The sequence below is a fragment of the Herpailurus yagouaroundi genome, unplaced genomic scaffold, assembly GCF_014898765.1.
Source record: "Herpailurus yagouaroundi ecotype Mexico unplaced genomic scaffold, PumYag 569, whole genome shotgun sequence".
Classification (NCBI taxonomy): Eukaryota; Metazoa; Chordata; class Mammalia; order Carnivora; family Felidae; genus Herpailurus; species Herpailurus yagouaroundi.
This window is the reverse complement of record NW_024412786.1, coordinates 3,709,703-3,728,364: the sequence shown is the minus strand read 5'-3', so window position 1 is coordinate 3,728,364 and position 18,662 is coordinate 3,709,703. Positions and strand designations below refer to the sequence as shown.

The 18,662-nt window shown below is 60.5% G+C and overlaps 2 protein-coding genes across 8 annotated transcripts in view; one reads left to right on the top strand and one right to left on the bottom strand.

The window, feature by feature from the left end:
- The window catches only part of PC (pyruvate carboxylase), a 102,149-nt gene that overhangs the window by 76,291 nt on the left and 7,196 nt on the right, over positions 1-18,662 (top strand). For all 6 annotated transcript variants that reach the window (XM_040465988.1, XM_040465990.1, XM_040465989.1 and 3 more), the window contains 9 exons: positions 3,713-3,848; positions 3,998-4,182; positions 4,398-4,563; positions 4,676-4,821; positions 4,980-5,097; positions 5,372-5,523; positions 7,056-7,174; positions 9,795-9,957; positions 12,241-12,423. In XM_040465988.1, the coding sequence (XP_040321922.1) occupies positions 3,713-3,848; positions 3,998-4,182; positions 4,398-4,563; positions 4,676-4,821; positions 4,980-5,097; positions 5,372-5,523; positions 7,056-7,174; positions 9,795-9,957; positions 12,241-12,423 (1,368 nt within the window). The remainder of the gene's footprint in view (positions 1-3,712; positions 3,849-3,997; positions 4,183-4,397; positions 4,564-4,675; positions 4,822-4,979; positions 5,098-5,371; positions 5,524-7,055; positions 7,175-9,794; positions 9,958-12,240; positions 12,424-18,662) is intronic.
- On the bottom strand, positions 15,653-18,662 carry LRFN4 (leucine rich repeat and fibronectin type III domain containing 4). Of its 2 annotated transcripts, XM_040465993.1 has the most exons (3): positions 18,578-18,662; positions 16,803-18,161; positions 15,653-16,214 (listed from the first exon to the last, which is right to left on the bottom strand). In XM_040465993.1, the coding sequence occupies exons 2-3, from the start codon at positions 18,149-18,151 to the stop codon at positions 15,653-15,655; spliced, it is 1,911 nt and encodes a 636-aa protein (XP_040321927.1). In that variant the 5' UTR covers positions 18,152-18,161; positions 18,578-18,662. The 2 variants fall into 2 exon arrangements, with proteins under 2 accessions (XP_040321927.1, XP_040321928.1); XM_040465994.1 differs by lacking the exon at positions 18,578-18,662 and having other exon boundaries at positions 16,803-18,474.

Below are 18,662 nucleotides of genomic sequence, written 5' to 3'. Positions count from 1 at the left end.
AATTTTTTAAAGTTTATTTATTTTGAGAGAGAGAGCGCGCACGCACAAATGAGGGAGGGGCAGAGAGAGAGGATCTCAAACAGGCCCCTGGCTGCCAGCACAGAGCCCGATGCGGGGCTTGAACTCACGAAACCGTGAGATCACGACCTGAGCTGAAACCAAGAGTCAGATGCTTAACCAACTAAGCCACCCAGGCGCCCCATGGGGTGACATTTTTTTTATTCATCCCTGTGTCCTCCTGTCCCAAGCCTAGCATTGGGGGTGGTGGGGGGTGTCGGGGTCACATGTGACTCAGTTGTGAATGGAGCTGCACAGCTGTGTCTAGGCTCTGAGGGGAGCACGACTGGTGCCTTCTGTCCGGACTGGCCTCTCCGGACCCTGCCCCGGCTGCTCACCCAAGTTTCTGTGCCTTTAACCTCCAGTGGCAGCAGGTCCTAATCACTCACGGCTGTCCGCTGTCCCCCTGCTGGCTCGTGTCCTGCCTCAGATCATCTGCCTTGCAATCTTTCCTGGCCCCAGGGGGTCAAGGGAGCAAGCTTGAGGCTGTGAATCACCTACTGCCTGCATGACCCAACCTCGCTGCCTCCCTTTGCCTTGGGCCCCACAGCCACCATAGGCGTCCCTTACCCTGCTTTCAGTCTTGGCCACCACCTAGGTGTCCAGCACCCTGGTGCCTGAGCACTGTGTATGCCAGGGCCAGTGACCTCAGGCGGAGCAGCCGCTGGCCCGTGGCCTCCCTGGGCAGAAGCAGCTGTGGGCCCCTGGCTGGTGCAGAGTGAGTGCTGTGGGGAGGGCCCACTGCGACCCCCTGAGTGCGGGTCTAACTGCTCAGGGGCCAGGTGCCCTGGGGCGGTGGGCCTGGTGCTGTGGAGGGGGCTCAGGAGCGTGGGTTGTGTGGGGCTGCATGGAGACGGTTCCTTCTTGTCCCCGTGCTCTTGTGGGAAGAAAGGATGGTGGGAAGATGGTGATCGCGGCCCAGCATTTACCACCGGGCTCGGCGATCCCCAGGACGACCTGTCGAGGTTGGGAGTGGGGGTGCCCGGTTTCACAGATGATGAAATGAGGCCTCGATTGTCCAGATCTCACGGCTTGTGGGGACCCTACTGGGGGGGCAGTCCCAGGCCTGTGGACTCCAGGCTTGAGCACTGGGCCGCCAGCAGCTAGACGGGGCTGCTCTCTCCTCCTCTTTCTCCACTGCTCTGGCTTTGGCAAGAAGGCCCTGACCTTTCCTCTCTGTGAGCTTCTGCCTGGCTCTCTCCTGTACCCCAGGGCCTGATCTGCTTGGACATGGCTTCAGGGGCATCTGGAGGCTCCCACCTAGGTCCCGGCTCTGCATCTGTAAAGTAGAACTGCCAGGGAAGGCCTGGCTGCAGCATCTGTGAGGATCCAACATGAGAATGTGCGTGGAATGGCCACTGAGGCCTGGGGGGTTTTCGGGCTCCCTGTGTCGTCACTGTGAGCCGGGAGGCGCTGGCACCCACTGTCCACCTAGCCTCCAGGGATCCGTTTCTGTCTCTGGAAAAGGGAGAGGGCAGTGTGAGGGGCATTTAACACGAGGCAGTGGGTAAGTCCCTACATGGTAGGAGCAAACCCACCCAGGTGGGAGAAAAGATTGGGCCTCCCTGGAGATTTCTGGAGGTTTGTGACTGTTGGGGCCCGTGTCACCTGCTGTGAGGCTGCTCACCTGTAGACAGGTGAGGAAGACCCATAGCCGGTTCTTCCGGGCAATAGGTGCGGAAGGTGAGGTGGCCCCACCGTGCTGTGGGGGGAGGGCCCAGCCTCGTTCACTGGCAGCTCGTCTCACAGGACATCGCGGAGTTCTCTGTCTCCCTCGGGGAGACGGTTCAGGTGCTCTACTTAGCTTTTTTTCTGCAAAGATCTTCTCTCTCTCCTGTATGTCTTCATTGCACCTCTAATTGTAAATAATACATCTCTGGTGGAGAAAGTATAGACTGGAGAAGCACAAGGAAGGAAAAAACCCAACACTGAGCCAATTCTAGAATATAGGAGTGAGTGATGTGCTGACAGAGCTCCTTCCAGTTGATTTCCTTGCCTAAAAAAAAAAAGCTTCATGAAATCATATTTTTACCTTTTAAATTTCTGTAGCATCACGTTCTAGCATAAGCGTTTCCTGTGTCATCAGAGCTGTGCGCTCATTTTTTTTTTAATGTTTATTTTTGAGAGAGAGAGAGAGAGAGAGAGAGAGAGCGTGCGCATGTAAGTAGAGGAAGGGTGGAGAGAGAGGGAGACACAGAATCTGAAGCAGGCTCCAGACTCTGAGCTGTCAGGCCAGAGCCCGATGTGGGGCCCGAACTCACGAACCATGAGATCATGACCTGAGCCGAAGTCAGACGCTTAGCCCACTGAGCCACTCAGGTGCCCTGAAACACTCATTTTTAATGGCTACATAATGTCTGTTTGTATAGATGTCTTCCTGTTGGATCCATAAGTGGTTTCTAATTATTTGCTACTGTAAATAATACTGTTTTGAGCATCTTTCTGCACCCATCTTGGTTCCCATTTTAGAATATTTCCTTGGGTTGGATTCCTAGAATGGTAACGACTGGGCCAACGGGTGTAAGTATTTCAAAGGCTCCTGATAGGGTTTCCAGGGAGCTTTCCAGAGAGCTGCCCTGATCTCCAGACCTCACCTGCGGGTCTGTCTCCCATAGGCCTTACCAGTGCTGAACCTGATAATTGCACAACACTGTTGCTAATCTAATAGGCAAAGTGCCACCTCACTATTCTCTTCTGTCTGTGTTTTCTCCTGAGGTGAAACTGCTAAGGGTTCATTAACCGCTTCTGTTTACTGCTCTGTTGCCACGCTTGTCCTAAAGGAGCGTTTTGCCTCTTCTTGGCTTGACCCCGTGTGGTGGTTTGGGCTCTTTCTACGGGGCCTTGTCCCAGCTGCAGATCCACCTGTGGCCGTGAGCAGAGCAGGCATTCGGTGCCCAGGACGAGGCGAGATTTGTACCTCAGGCCTGCTCTCTGGCGTGCATACCGTCGATGGCCAAGGCAGTGGGTTCACGAAGCTCTGCCAGGAAAGAGCTTCCCTCCCCGGGGGGGGGGGGGGGGTGGTTATCTGAGGCAGATCTCAGAGGATCAGGCTGCTGGTGGATCTGTGAGGGGGAGATAGCATGGTAATAGCTGAAGATTGCTGCACTTTAAGTGGCCTCTAGAAGAGGAGGTTTTTGCCACCATTTGAAGAAGTCTGCACTTCTGAAGTCTGAATGGAGGCTTGGATGGCTTCCTGAGACAGCACTGGTGCAGGGGGGCTCCTCGGGAGATCTGTCGTCACCCTCATTGCCTGGCCAGACGGAACCCTGATGGAGGGACACGGGGGTCAGCGTGGTGTGGGAGGTTCTCAAACCCGGGCTGCCGGGCCCCGCAGAGGGCACCGAAGGGGACTCAGACAATATGCACAGCGAGGGAACACAGGGCCTCTGGTTCACTGCCAGGATTGCTTTGAGATCTTGAAGTGTTATGAAAGTTGTCAGGGCACTAGGGTGGGCTGGGTTCTGTTTGGGCTCGACTTCGCGCCCTGCCCTACAGCCAGTCAGCCCCCCAGGGAGTGTTGGGCTTGGCCGGGAACTGAGGAGGGAGAGGGGGCTGGCTTTTGTGTGGGGCCGCCGCGGGGCTGGGGTGGGACGCTTACTCTTCCTAGGGAGACCCTCTGTGCCGAGGCTGCTCCAACCCGGCTCTTGACTTCCAGATGCTGAAGTTCCGAACCATCCGTGGGGGCCTGAGGCTCCTGGGGATCCGCCGAGCCTCCACTGCCCCTGCTGCCTCCCCACACGTCCGGCGCCTGGAGTACAAGCCCATCAAGAAGGTCATGGTGGCCAACAGAGGTGAGTGCCCTTGGGCCCAGTGAGAGGAGCCCAGCACAGCCTTAGCGTCCCTCTTCTGCCCTTGCCCTGTACACCAGCTCCCCGCCCGCCTCTGCTTCTGTAAGGACCCAGGAATCTAATGTCTTGGCCTGTTGCCCCTTTCCTCCAAGGTGAGATTGCCATCCGCGTGTTCCGGGCCTGCACGGAGCTGGGCATCCGCACCGTGGCTGTCTACTCGGAGCAGGACACAGGCCAGATGCACCGGCAGAAAGCAGATGAAGCCTACCTCATCGGCCGCGGCCTCGCCCCGGTGCAGGCCTATCTGCACATCCCAGACATCATCAAGGTGGCCAAGGTGAGCCGGGTTGGGCCTGGACCCCGTGCCTTCCCCATGCTGGGCCCGGGCCCCAAGCCAGCCCACAGTAAGTGCTGTGAATAGGCGAATGGGTGAATGAATGAGTGAATGGAACGAGTGAGGTGGGGGCAGGTATGGGAGCCACAGGGTTTGGTCTGGGCTTGTGTGAAGGAATCTGAGAGATGCCTCATTCCTCTGATCCCTCCTGCCCCCAGGAAAACAATGTAGACGCGGTGCACCCTGGCTACGGGTTCCTGTCAGAGCGCGCGGACTTCGCCCAGGCCTGCCAGGATGCCGGGGTTCGGTTCATTGGGCCGAGCCCTGAGGTCGTCCGCAAGATGGGGGATAAGGTGGAGGCCCGGGCCATCGCCATCAGTGCAGGTGCATATGGCGGACGAGCCACTGGGGGCCGTACGGCTCCTCAAGAGGGGCTGTCTGAGGAGGGGGCTGGCGGGTTTGGGCAGGGAGGACCCACATGCCTGTCTTCCAACAGGTGTCCCCGTGGTCCCTGGTACCGACGCCCCCATCACCTCCCTGCACGAGGCCCATGAGTTCTCCAACACCTACGGCTTCCCCATTATCTTCAAGGCCGCCTACGGGGGCGGGGGACGTGGCATGAGGGTCGTGCACAGCTATGAGGTGAGCAGAAGCCCAGGGCCGGGAGCAGAGCAGGGAGCCCCGCCAGGCCGTGAGGCCACCCATAGAGCAGACCCTGGGGTTCTGAGAAGGGGGTGGTCCTGCAGAAGGTGAGACAGAGCTTCAGGGCCCATGTCTGCTCGCCTCGCCTGCCCTCTTAGGAGCTGGAGGAAAACTACAACCGGGCCTACTCGGAGGCTCTGGCTGCCTTTGGGAATGGGGCACTGTTTGTGGAGAAGTTCATTGAGAAGCCACGCCACATCGAGGTGCAGATCCTGGGTGAGTGGGGGCATTTGTGGGGCCACAGCACAAGGCAGGAGTGGAGCAGGCCTGACCTTTCTGGGCTCGCGACGGCTGGCCTCCAGGAGCCGTGCCTCCGGAAGACCCTTCCCCAGGAAGGGCTCAGGCCCTGGCCGTGGCGGTTTCCCTCCTGGCTGCCCCCGACCGCTGGGAGCAAGCGTTGATTGGCCGCGGTAGTTGTGTGGGGGCTGGGGGTGTTCACGAAGTGTTTTGGTCCCTGGAGAGGCTGAGGCCGGTTTACCTTTCACCGCAGGAGACCAGTACGGGAACATTTTGCACCTGTACGAGCGAGACTGTTCCATCCAGCGGCGGCACCAGAAAGTGGTTGAGATTGCTCCTGCTGCCCACCTGGACCCCCAGCTTCGGACCCGACTCACCAGTGACTCTGTCAAACTTGCTAAGCAGGTGAAAGGCGGGGGCCTTCAGGAACAGTCTCCCATGTGGAGACAAGGAGCCTGTTCCTATAGGCTCCCTCTGAGCTGCTGCCGGCTTAAGCCTCATGGCCAGTGGTCACTGTCCAGATGTGGACGGTCTGCCAGGGAGCTAGGAGGTCCAGAGTGACTGGCTCTGGGAGGGAGGGGGGAGGACCATCTTGGAGGAGTAAGGGCTGACGTAGCATCCTCGGGTCCTCCCTGTGTGAGAGCAGAGGTGTCAGGCCCGGGCCCAGAGGCCAAGCCTAGAGTCCAGAAAGGCTGAGAAGAAGGAGGGAAAGAGGCCACTGGCCACACCCTCTGCACAAATCGAGCTTCTGCGTGGCACCAACTAACCCCTGGAACAAAAGGCATGAGATCCAGTGGTTTCTGTCAGGATTAAGAAGCATTATTAAGGCATTTCTTCCATTCATTCTTGACTGTCCCCTGCATCACATTTGTTGCCACCCATGGAATTCTCAGATCCTCCTTCTGCTAATCTTTGCTCTACTGGGTCGTGGAGGCGGCTCCCCCAGCAGTGACCTGCCCCGCTAGGCCTGCCTGGGAGAGCACCCACCCGGCCAGGCCTTGGCAGGGGTCCTGCTGTCTGTTGTTCTGCCCCCTCCCGCCCCCAGAGTCCAGGCCTCCCGCCCCCACTTCCGCCTCCCCTTCCCAGGGCCAAGTGGGAACATCTCACACCTGCCTTCCCCAGCACCCCGGCGGGCCTTGGTCCTGCTCTCCCTCTCAGAGTAGTGCTCTCTCAGACCTCTCAGGAGGCAGATGGTTCCAGAGCCTTCCCCAGCTGAAAGACAGGGTTGGTGCTCTGCAGACAGGCTTCAGCCACAGTTAATATGAGGCATTGATTAGGATCTAATTTAGAGTTGTCATTTGGGTTACTTCATATGAGGAGTAATCTTACCTGGAGTTGGGTCTAATTTATCGGCTCAGGCCATGTATCATGGTATAATAGATTTGAGGGAACTGGCTGAAGTCTACTATGTGGTTCTGGGAGGACCAGAGAGAGACCGGTTGAATGAGGGTTGAATTTTGCATTAGAATCATCAGTGTTGGTTGTCTCAGGTGGCATCTCTTTGGGTTGTGGCCAGAGGTGGGGACGAGGAGAGCAGAGGGGAACTTTCTGAAAACCCTTTAAGAACGAGAAGGCCCTGCACAGGCCGGGCTATGCGTGGCGGGGCCTGTCCGCCGGGGAGAGGGTACTGATTGATTCTGGATCCGGTGCTGCTTCTGATGTCTCGCCCAGACAAGCCTGCCGAAGCTGGCAGAGGCTTGGCGGAGCCCTGGGGAGACATCCAGGCAGGGGTCCGGGCCCTGGGTTGGCGGTGCTCACCCAGGGTTGGGGGGGTGGGGTGGGTGGGAGGGGCGGCAGGGCTGGTGGGCTGCCTGCCATCTCTTGGGGCGGGGTCTGCCTCAGTCTGCTCTTTCGGAACCAGCCCAGTGGCCGCGTCTGAGCCGGGGTGGCCGGCAGGCCCCCGTCGGTCGGGCCCTGCTGACGCGGCCACTCCACAGGTGGGCTACGAGAATGCGGGCACCGTGGAGTTCCTGGTGGACAAGCACGGCAAGCACTACTTCATCGAGGTCAACTCCCGCCTGCAGGTGGAGCACACCGTCACCGAAGAGATCACTGAGTGAGTGGGGCAGGGGGGAGTGGGGGTGCGGCCTCTGGGTTTCCTACAAAATCCACAGCAGGCGGCTGCTGGGGAGCTCAGCTCACTGTCCACTGTGGTAGAGAGCAGCTGGCGATCTGGGCACTTACTCTTTACAAAAAATATTACTAGCGAGCACTACATGCTGGGGCGCTGGTGGGGGCTCAGCCGGTTAAGCGTTCGACTTCGGCTCAGGTCATGATCTCACAGTTTGGGAGTTCGAGCCCTGCATTGGGCCCTTTGCTGTCGGCTCAGAGCCCGCTTTGGATCCTCTGTCTCCCTCTCTCTCTGCCCCTCCTCCACTCGCTCTCTCAAAAATAAATAAACATTAAGGAAAAAAAAAAAGTACTATATGCTTATCGTAAGAATTGAGGAGCAAATAAAAAAAATATGGAGAACTACCCCCCCCCCCTGCCCCGCCTCCCCAGAACTGGGATGTGAGGAGGCTCAGGCCACGGGGAGGCTGGAGGAAGCTCTGGGTTTCAGGTGAAGAGCTGGGGACTCAGGTCAAGAAAGTGGCCGGCCCAGCGCGGCATCACCTGTGCCCACGCTACATCCCGTGGTTTTGTTCCACCTGTATGTATTTTACTAGATAAATAGTTAGACACAACTGAGATGCTTTGGGCAGAATTTCTATTCTACTTTTATTTGTATTTAAAAAAAATGTTTTTAAGTTTATTTATTTATTTTGAGAGACAGAGAATGTGTGATCAGGAGAGGGGCAGAGAGAGGGAGAAAGAGAGTCCCAAGCAGGCTCTGCACTATCAGTGCCGAGCCCCACGTGGGGCTCGATCCCACAAACCGTGAGATCATGACCCGAGCCAAAATCGAGAGTCGGACGGATGCTCAACTGACTGAGTCCCCCAGGCCCCCCTCTTCTACTTTTAATATTGTTGAAAGCACTCTCCAGGTCAGTATTCTTTGTAATACTTTACATATGTGTGTATCATAACTTATGTACATAGCCCTCTGTTACTAGATGTCATCTCTGGGTTTTGTGGCTTATAAGGGTAGTCAGTTAATGTTCTTTGCACCTAAATCTTTCCCTTCCTCTGTGAAGAGGTCTGGGGATAAACATTTTCGGTGTGGTTACCTGAGCAAAGCCTAATCAGCTTTCCAGATTGCTTGTCTCAGTTTGTATTCCCACAAGCAATGAGTATGGACATTTTAAAAATCTGCCCATTTTACAAACAATTCCGTTGTTTCAAGATACATATTTTGAGCTCTTCAAGTGTTAAGCCCTGGCTTTGGGCCAGTCCATCTCACCCTGGGACTTTCCTGACAGTTTGTTGCTTCCCTGACCTCTGACCCCACCTGACATTGAGGATGCTGTGGGGCACCTGCCTTTGCCCAGCAGGTGCTCAGAGGCCCCCAGACTCCTTGCTCCCTTGAGGTAAATCCTGAGTTGAGGTGGATGCTCCAGCTTCAGATTCTCGCTCCATGAGACTTTGCCCAGTTGTGCCACTAAAACTTCTCATCAGCCTTGAGCCTGCTGCAAGCCTGGTCTGTTAAGGGTGGGGGTCGATGCTTGCTCCGGAGTAGAGGTTTTGTGTCAGACAGACACAGAGCAGGGCACAGGTTCCTTCCAGGTCACTGGCTGCATAGAGCTTGGGCGAGCTGCAGCCTCTCTGACCCTCAGGCTCCTCCTCTGATGGAAATGACAGCCTCTCAGAGCGTCATTGTGGAGATCAAGCTTGAAAAGAGCACCCAGCCTTAAGTCCCTGGCGTGTGGACGTGGTGATGCATGGTAATCACCGTCACTACTATGAAGTGCTTTAGTAGGAAATACAAAACACTGAGGAAAATCTGCCAGTGTAGTTTCCAGCCTGTCCTTACCACAAGCTTCAGTGACAATAAATTTAAAACCTTGAGTTTTTTTTTTTTTTTTAAACAGCTGTTCCTCTTGGATTTGTTGCTGTCCTTAGGAGCATGGCAGTCAGTGAGGCTGAGCTTATAAAATCATGCACATTTGGAGAGTTTTGTACACTAACGTCTCCTTCAGGGCGGGGTCTGGAGCTAAGCCCAGCTGCGACCCTGGTCCTGGAAGGGCGGTGTCCTCACCCCGGCACCTGCCCACCCGCCCACCTGCCCACGCGGACTCTCTCAACAGCTTCGGCAAGCCTGGCCCTCACAACCCTGTTCCCTTGCAAACTGCCCCCCACCTTCGCCACGGTGTAGCACATGCCGCTCTGGGTGCAGCGTCCGAGGCTTCAAATCCAGCTTGAACCGGGGAGGGTTTGGGGGAAGGCAGGAGGACAGAGAGACCCCAGGGAAAAAGGGCCGAGTGTGGGGAGGGGTTGTTTGGTGGGAGTACAAGAGCAGGCAGATGCAAATCTTTCCATTGGCCCCTCTCTAGCTGCCACCTTCTCCTTGCTCAGACTGCACAGGGCCACCGGTGGGCAGTGGGCGGTGGGCAGTGGGCAGCGGCTGCTGGTCTGGTTGGGAGGAACTGACTGCCCCAGCTGGTGAAGGGGTGGGACAGGGAGGGGTGGGGCGAGGCCGGCCTGTGGCTGTGGGCACCACCCCCCCCCCGCGCCCCCCCCCCCGCCCCCGCCCCGTCCATCCCCTGCCTCACGCTCCCCTCCTCCCTGCCCCCCTGCAGTGTGGACCTGGTCCATGCCCAGATCCACGTGGCCGAGGGCCGGAGCCTGCCCGACCTGGGCCTGCGGCAGGAGAACATCCGTATCAACGGCTGTGCCATTCAGTGCCGGGTCACCACCGAGGACCCCGCGCGCAGCTTCCAGCCAGACACTGGCCGCATCGAGGTACGCCAGCGCCTGATGGAGCACAGCCTGGTCTCAGTCTGGACGAGAAGACCCTCCTGTGGGCCTGGCCAGGAGGGAAGACCCCCACTTGGGTTGGCTTAGGGCACAGGGGAACCAGGTGCTGTCCAAGAGTCGGGGAGAGCATTCTGGGGGCAGCGGGGACTGTCATGAGTGCAGACTAAGGAGCCAGTGAGTGAACAGGAGGCAGACCAGCTGTGTGGAGCCAAAGGTAGGGTCCCCAGAAACAAAGCCCAGGCCCTTGACTTTGGCTTCTTAAAAGAGCCCAGAGACAGAGTGGTGGCCTCTGTCCTGACTTCAGTCTGAGGGAGTGTGATTGGCAGGGTAGGACCCAGGGGTCACCGCAAAGGATCAGGGCCCAGATGTCCCAGTGGTGGGGACCAGCTGAGCAAGGGGCCCGTTAAGGCTGAGTGAGGGAGTCGGGAGATGGTGCAGGGCAAGGAGGAGGCAGGCTCACACGGGGCTGCCAGGGACTGGGTGGGCGGACGAGGGGGGCCCTGCCGTGCCTCCGCCCGCGGGAATATCTCCTGTACCTCCTCTCTTTTCTCAGCACAGACAGCCCTCCCTCCCGCCACCCCGCCCCCACTCCCAACCTCTGGGCCTGCTTGGGGCAGGAGCCCTCTGACCTGCTGGGGCACCTGTTCCCTGGCCCTCTATCTCACACTGCCTAAGGATACTTCTGGAACCTGCGTGTCAGCAGCGCTGCCACCAGCTCTGCTGGTCTGCTGCCTCCCCATCTGGTCTGAGCCTCCGAGAAAGCAGGACATGTGCGGGAAGCCAGGTTCTGCTCCGGGATCCAGGGAGAAGGCCAGGATGATTTTGAGATGGGTCCTGGGCTTCTGAGAAAGCAGCGATGTGGGGAGGGAAGGAGCTCTCTGGACTTGGAAAGTTGTGGTGTTGTAGGCTTGAGGCAGGGGACTGCCACTGGAGTCCCATTTCTGGAGCAATCCAAGCCATAGGTGGGGGCGAGCCCTGAGGCTGGAGTGCCGCCCAGCGGGCGGGCCCCCCGACTGCCTGCCCTCAGTGGGGAAGGGGCAGCCCTGTGACACGCCGCTGCCTCCCCCCGCCCCCTCCGAGGCCTGACTCCTCTGAGGCTGGTTCACCACAGAATATTTTTAGCTGACGGTTCCTGCTCACAGCTGAGTGTTCACCCTTAAATATTTTATTAAGTTCCTTTTTATCGAACACAGGCCTGTGTCCCTTAGAAGCGGAAACATGGTGCAATGGGTGTCCCAAGCCCCCTGGGCTGTCCCTCCCACTCCTTCCTCACCCGTGCTCATGGGGTCCCCTGTCCCAGGTGTCTACTCTCCCTGCAGAAACTCCTCCCTGTCCCCATCACGGATGTGCTTGTGTGCACTGGTTACCCCAGACACCCTGAACCTCTGTCCCCCCAGGACCCTGTCTCCGTCTGTTGATTTGAAACCTCCATCCCCCGTCCACGAGTCTGCCTCTGTGACCCGTCCTTCTCTGCCCTGCTTTCCTGTCTGGGCACGCAAGCCCGCACCAGCTTTCCTGCAAACTCACGTACAGTCCTTTCTCCGAGTATTTCCTGTCTGCCTGCCCGGTCCTCTGCCGCCTCTCTCTCTCCCTCCCATTCTCCCCTTTCGGAAGGAAGAGAAACTGACGGGGGCGGGGGGAGGGGGGGGGCACTGAGGCCTTCCCCATCACTTTACTGTATATGTTAAAACAAAAACCCCTTGGCCTGCCTTCTCTCTGTCCCTGGGCTCTTATCCTACAGCGTCCCGGTCAACAGTCTGTATTTCCTTGTTTGTCCGTTCCCTCGCCCAGCAAGCTGGGAGCCCCCTGTGAGCAGGGACTCTCTTTGAGCTGTTCGCCCCGGTGCCTGGCACGTAGTGGGTGCAAACGCCTGTGGGATGAATCTGCAAGGCACGAGGGTTGGTCAGGCAGGCAGGTGGAAGGTCGATGGGATCTGGCCCCTGCCTGCCCGGGGCCCCTCTCTGCGCCCTGCTAGGCTCTGCGTCAGCCCCTGAGCACTGCACACGCGGCCCCCTACCCTCTCCTGCCCCTTCCCCTGCCAGCTCCTCTCAGGGAGAAGGAGGCCATGGCTGTGGCACCCAGAGAAGTCGGTATGCCCCTGGATTTGCTGACGGGAGTGAGGCAGAACTTCGCAAGCCAGAGTTGGGGCTAACCCGCGGTGCTCTGGTACCGGTCCCAGTGCCCTGCCACACCCATGCTTGTCCAGCCTGGGCTGGGGGCCACATCTTGACTCCCCCTTCCGACCCAGGTCCTGACTTCTGCCCGCAGGTGTTCCGGAGCGGAGAGGGCATGGGCATCCGCCTCGATAATGCATCTGCCTTCCAAGGAGCTGTCATCTCCCCGCATTATGATTCCCTGCTGGTCAAAGTCATTGCCCATGGCAAAGACCACCCCACGGCTGCCACCAAGATGAGCAGAGCCCTGGCTGAGTTCCGAGTCCGAGGCGTAAAGGTGAGAGGCTGTGGGCCCTGCCTGCCTTCTGGCCGCTCACCGTCCTTGGCTGCACGTGGACTCTCCTGGCTGCTCTACCATTGCTGGGAGTGGGCCTGGGCGCCAGGCTTCTCAGATGCTTAGGGGGGCACTGGCCCTTGGCCAAAGGTGAGAGTCTTGCTCTGGGGAGCCCCACACTCCTTCCTGCCCCTCTTAGGTGAGATCCCTTGGAGTGTGTGTTCCGTCCACAAATTACAGGCCTCCCTACTGGAAATTCTGATCCCACAGGTTTAGGTGGGGGCCTCAGAGCCTGCGTTTTGAACGAGCTTTCCAGGTAGTTCTTAATCCCAGGATAGCGCTGGGTGAGAGCACAAGCCTGTGTGGATGAGGTCACTTTGCATAAAGTGAGACCCCCGTCTGCCCTCACTCCCCTCTTCCCCTTGCCTGGCACATGCGTCGTGTCGGGTGCTTTAGTAGGGATGGCCGGGAAAGGGAGACTGCAGCGGGAGGCACGAGCAGGGGGCAGAGGGAGACCAGGGTTCCCCCGCTGCAGGGGGCTCATAGCGCAGGTGCCAGGCAAGGACCCGAAATGCTCGTTGGCCTCTTGGTTACCTGTGTCTGTGGCTAGAGATGAAATCACAGCCACGTACCGTCTTGTCCTTGAGGCCAGCGCTGCTGACGTGTCCGTGGGCATCCCCCGGGCAGATGCTGCCAATAGACACTGCGGGAAGAAAGGCTCTGCCCTCAGTGGGTCGTGCCGCTCGGTGCGGCTCCTGGGACTCCGGAGGGAGGCGCCCGGTGCAGAGGACGCCCTCCCTGGCTTGCCGTGCACGGTGGCGGTGGCGGGCGGGGGGGACATGCTGGGGCCCTGGCTGGCGGGCTGCCCCCCCCCCCCCCCCCCCCGTGTCGCCTTCTCCTCTTTGCTGCCGCCGGGACTGCCTGGGCTCCGGGCTCCACTGGCGGTGTCAGGCCACGTAGGCAGCCCTGTCCTCTCTTGGTGCCCTGTGACAGCCCTCTCAGCTGTGGCAGCGGCCCCGGCGGGTGCGGTAGCCTTTCGAGAAAGCTCCTGGGAGGGGAAGAGGGAGGAAGGGAGACTGTGGGGCCAGTGCTTGGTCAGCTGTTTCCCCTCGGGCCCTCGGCCCACCTCAGAGGGAATGGCCTTGTTGGGGGTCTATGGGAAGCCTCGGGGCTCCTGGTCTGGGGGTGGTTTCCTGCACACGTACAGAGATGCGTTGTGACGTCATGTGTTCAAGCTGCTTCTGAGGGGTCTTGGTTTTCCCAACATGGTGTCCTGGGGCTGCTTTTGGGGCTGGGTGGCCAGCATGACCACACCATGACCCTAGTGTGGGGCCCGGCTACGCCACCCTTCGCCTGCCTGCCCATGTTGCTCTGTGTTGTCCTTATTGGTGACCCTGACTGGCCCTTGGGCCATGGGATCCTCCACCTGTCCCACAGCCTGGCAGGTTCACGAGTACCTGCTGCCTTAGAGCTCCCTGGACGAGGGAGACCAGGGCCAGGGGGCTCCCAGGGAGGAAGGTGGGAAGGCCAGCTGTGGGACACGTGTTTCTAGTTCCTTGGGGCCGCAGGGTCCTCCCCAAATGCACACCCTGGCACGTCTAAAGCCTCCCACTAACCCTGCACCTGCCACCTTGCAGCTCTCTGCTCCTTGTCCCTCTGCCACGGGCCCTTCAGCCCTGTGTCATCCCTGCCTTCTCTCCACGGCCCCCAGGAGGGCTCAGGCTCTCCCGTTCTTGTTTCCTTTATTTAAACCAGGGTCTCTCCCCGGCCACATCCAGGTATGTGTTCTGGGGCTGGGAGGGCAGGCACACGTGTGTGTCAACACTGCGCAAACCCACAAGTGTGTGAGCTTGGCCAGCACACGTGTGCACGCACATCTTCTTGTGCCGGTTCTCCCCAGGTGCCCACTAGAACCACGGCGGGCCGCACACAGAGACACTCGTGCGCCCCTTGGTGTGTGGACCGTGGCTGCCATAGCCCAGGCACCATCACAGGCCCTGGGGTGCCTGTGCCCACCCTCCACAGTGGGGCCCAGGCACCTGCGTGCTCTCGAAGCATTTGGGTGTGCCCCGTGCAGGGTGAAGAACCACATATCTGCAAGCACTTGGAGCACAGATCCCTCCCAGCTATGACCGGGCGCCATGATTGTTCAGAGGCTGGCAGGGATCTCGGGCAGAGAGGAGGCAGAGCAGGGCGTGCCCCCCCAACCCGGGACTGTGGCTTCTTGGGGTGGGGCATAGAAGCAGGGCAGTGGCCCTGTCAGTGTAGGCACCCCTTGGTGTTTGCCCCTCCAGTGTCCAGTGAGGGTTTGACTCAGTCTTTCCGGACAAGCCCAGAGCAAAGCCACGGGGGAGCAGCTGAGAGCTCAGGGCCCATAGCCCTGACAGCACCTTCCAGAAGGTCTTGGGCTGATAGCAGGGCAGTGGAATTCCAAGGCTCTTCCAGTCCCTCTGGGATGATATTTTACAAATCCAGAAGCTGCCCAGGGAGATGGTGAATAAGGCTGTCACTGACGGGAGCCATGGGGGACTTTCTTACAGAGTTAAGAATGTTGCCAGTTCAGGTCTCTTTGCCCTGAAAGGCTGTGCCATGTCCCCCGGGGCCCCTGTTGCCACTGGGTATTGTGACATCCATGCCTCCATGAGGATGTCACGTCTTGTCCGCGTCCTGCCAGGGAGGAGCGTTCTGTCCTTACAGATAGAAGAACAGGGCGCAGAGGGCTCAGGCATAGTCCCCCACCCACCAGCTGTCTAGAGGCTGGGTCTAGAGGCTGGGACAGGAGGCACCAGATCCCAGCACTCCGCTATCAGGCTGATGAGGCTCGGGCCGTTTGGGCCGCCTCCGCGGGGCTGGCAGCCCCATGCCTGACCCTGTTGTGTCCGTGTGCCTCTACTGGCCCACATGTTCCCCCTCCCCTCAGGAGCCTAGCAGGACAAGACAAGGCTAGCACTGAGGTGTACCCAACAATTTTATTATAAAGAAAAACAAGACTCCTGCTTGGTTGGTGCAGCCCCTGCTTCAGTGGCTGTGAGCACCTGTCAGTGGAACGCAGGTCTGGAGGCCAAAACCAGGGAAAGGGCCCCCTGCCTGGCCAAGCACAGAGGAGGCCTGAGGTACCAAGGGTAAAATCAGGAGGGACTCCCAGGCAGTGCCGACCCAACCAGGCCCGGCAGCTGCCCGCCCCACACCCTCTGCCCCTTCCCCAGCCCGCCCTGGGCCGACTCCCTTCCCATCACACCACACTCTCTTCCAGCTGCTCCGTGCTGCCCCCCACCCCCCGGCACCCTGCCCCGAGCAGCCCCCCATGCACAGAGTGGCTCCGTCGGGCCCAGGCTCCTCCGAGGCGCCTGGCGTAACCGTAGCACCCGCCAGCATCCCCCAGGTCCAGGGAGCAGCTGCGCTGGGGCCGAGGCGGTGGGCTCCGTGGCGGGTGGGCCTTGGGTGTGGGGCTGGGGCCTCCATTGGTCTGGGATTGGACGTGGCTAAGCTTGAGGGGGAGGCGGCCATTCCCGGCCCCCCGGCCCCGAACCAGCAAGGCCACGGTGAAGACCAGTAAGGCAGCCACCAGCACACCCCCCACGGCCACGGTCAGGGTCCCGCCCAGCACGTGGGCCTGCAGGGCGTGGCACAGGGGCGCAGCCGGCAGCGTGGAGAAACGGGCACAGCCCAGCAGCCGGGTGGCTGTGAGGTCGGAAGGCCCAGCCGCAGGTGACAGGGCCAGCAGGCAGAGGTCATAGTCGGCACCAGGGACTAGGTGCTTCAGCAGGAAGTGGTGGCTGGAGGCCGGGACAATCCTATGGGCAAGGGTGGGTGGTCAGAGCCCAGGTCCAGGCTCTGACCCCAGCCCCCAGCCCCACACGGCCTCAAAGGCCCCTTCACCACCCGCCACCCACCCACACTGCATGCTCCTGAGTCCCAGCTCTGAACACTCCCCTCCCCTAGGACCACATGGGCCTTGTTTGTTTACTGAAGAAGGCAGAGAAACCAAGACAGGCATGCATTTTTGCAATTGGGGACAGTGCAAGGGGACAGACAGGCATGTGTGCTGATGCACAAGCCCAGGGCAAGGCAAGGAGGTGGTGGAGAATCACATCGCCAGAGCCCGAAATAACACATGTGCAGCCCAGGCTTGTGTGCTTGAACAGAGACCAAACCCCGGGAAGCCTGTACTCGCTCAGCCACGCCGAGAGACTTCTCTTGGGGCACTCCCCCTCTCCCTGGTGCCTGCCCCTCCCCTCCCTCTGCATCCCCCCCCCCCCCCCCCCCCCCCCAGAAGCTTAGGAGGGGTGTGTGAAAGCTGGTGAGTGCTGGAGGGGTGGAGAGGGGCTCAGAGGGCAGCCGGGAGCCAAGCTGGGGCTGTGGGCAGCAAAGCGCATCCTCACCGGTAGATGAGGGTCTCATCTTCACTGCTGTTATACTGGATTTGGAACATCCACACAGGGTCGGCTGGCCGCCCTGGCCCCCAGCTCACCAGCCCTGAGGTTGCAGTCACCTCTGTCACCTGCACAGCTGGCTCAGACTCCAGTGTCCCCTCGCCCTCGGCAGCAGTGCGGGCCGAGGCGGCAATGTCCGAGGGCCCTGGGCGGCCCCCCTCAGCGCTGCCGTTCCCGCCGTGGGGCAAGGCCAGCACCCGTAGCTCCACACGGGCTGTGGCCTCCCCGGCAGGGTTGGTAGCAATGCAGGTGTAGCCCCCTGCGTCCCCAGAGCCCGTCACCCCGATCTCCAGGGTCCCATTGGGGAAAGCCCGGGCTCGGGAGGAGTTGCCAACCAGACGGTCATCAGGGCCGACCCAGTGCATGGTGGGCGCAGGGTCACCGAGGGCCCGGCATCTCAGAGTGGCCCGCTGGCCCTCCAGCACCCAGAGGCGCTGCGTGTGGCGGGCGATGAGGGGCGGCTCGCAGGAGAACTCGCCCTCGGGCACTGCCCAGAAGTAGCGGCCGGCCAGGCCTGGAGGGGAGGCGCACGTCTCCAGGTCGTCGGGCCGGGCCAGCCTCCGCAGCCACAGCAGCTCGCAGTTGCAGTGCAGGGGGTTCCCGCTGAAGCTCAGCACCAGGGGGGCGGGTGAGGCCTCCGCGTCGCGCCCCCGGGAAAAGAGCGGGTCTGGTGCCAGCGTGGCCAGGCGGTTGGAGGTGAGGTCGAGACGGGAGAGCTGGCTGAGCTGGGCGAAGGCGCCCGGGGGCAGTGCGTCGATGAGGTTGTGGTCCAGGTTGAGCGTGTGCAGGGCAGGCATGGCACCGATGCCGGCCCAGGGCACCTGCCGCAGGTTGTTGTAGGACAAGTCGAGGTCCTCCAGGCTGTCCAGGAAGTCGTCGAAGGCCCCGGGCGAGATTCGGCCCAGCTGGTTGCCACTGAGGATGAGGTGCTGCAGGTTGACGGGGCCCCGCAGGCTGCCGGTGCCCAGCTCAACCAACCTGTTCCCGTCCAGATGCAGGGAACGCAGGCTCTCCAGGTCCCCAAAAGCGCGGGCCCCAATGCGGGTGATGGCATTCCGGGAAAGCGTCAGGTCCACCAGCCCTGTCATGTTCCGGAAGTCCGGTGGCCCCAAGGCCTGGATGAAGTTGTCAGCCAGCCGCAGCTCCACGGTGCGGCGGTCCACGTTGGGTGGCACGAACAGCAGGCCTCGGTGGGCACAGAGGGTGCTGAGTGATTCGGACAGGTTCTGGCAGACACAGGGCAGTGGGCAGGCGGCCGCTCCACTGGCCAGCAGCAGCAGCAGGAGTGGCGGGGCCATGGTGAGCGCCCTGTAGGGAAGGGCCACAGCCCAGGCACAGGTGGGGCTGGTGCAGGTGCCCACTGTGCCCCGGGGCCCGGTCCCCAGGGCCAGCTTCTGGAGCCTGGTCTGGGTGGGGATCAGGGTCAGAGGCCCACAGGGCCCCCCCAGGGATGAAAGAAGGCTGGGGCCTGCCAGGCCCCCCACAACAAAGGTCACATTTCCCAACCAGGTAGGGGGGTCCTGGCCTTGGGGATGAGGTGCAGCATGAGGCAGGAAGCGGAGGTGGGCACTAGAGCAGGGAGGGTCCCGGAACTTCCTTTCTCTGGCGTCTCCAGGAATCGCCAGCCCCCTCCCTCCGCACCATCCCTCCCCCCCAAGCCCCTCCCTTGGCCCCGCGCCCCTCCCTGGCCAGCCACTGCTGTTGTACCCCGCAGCCCCCCTCACCTGGTGTCTGTAGCTCAGGGGGAGCGGGCCGGCCTCCCCGTGGGCCTGGCCAGCCCCCGCCGACTCCAGGCGGCTCTCCCGCGGG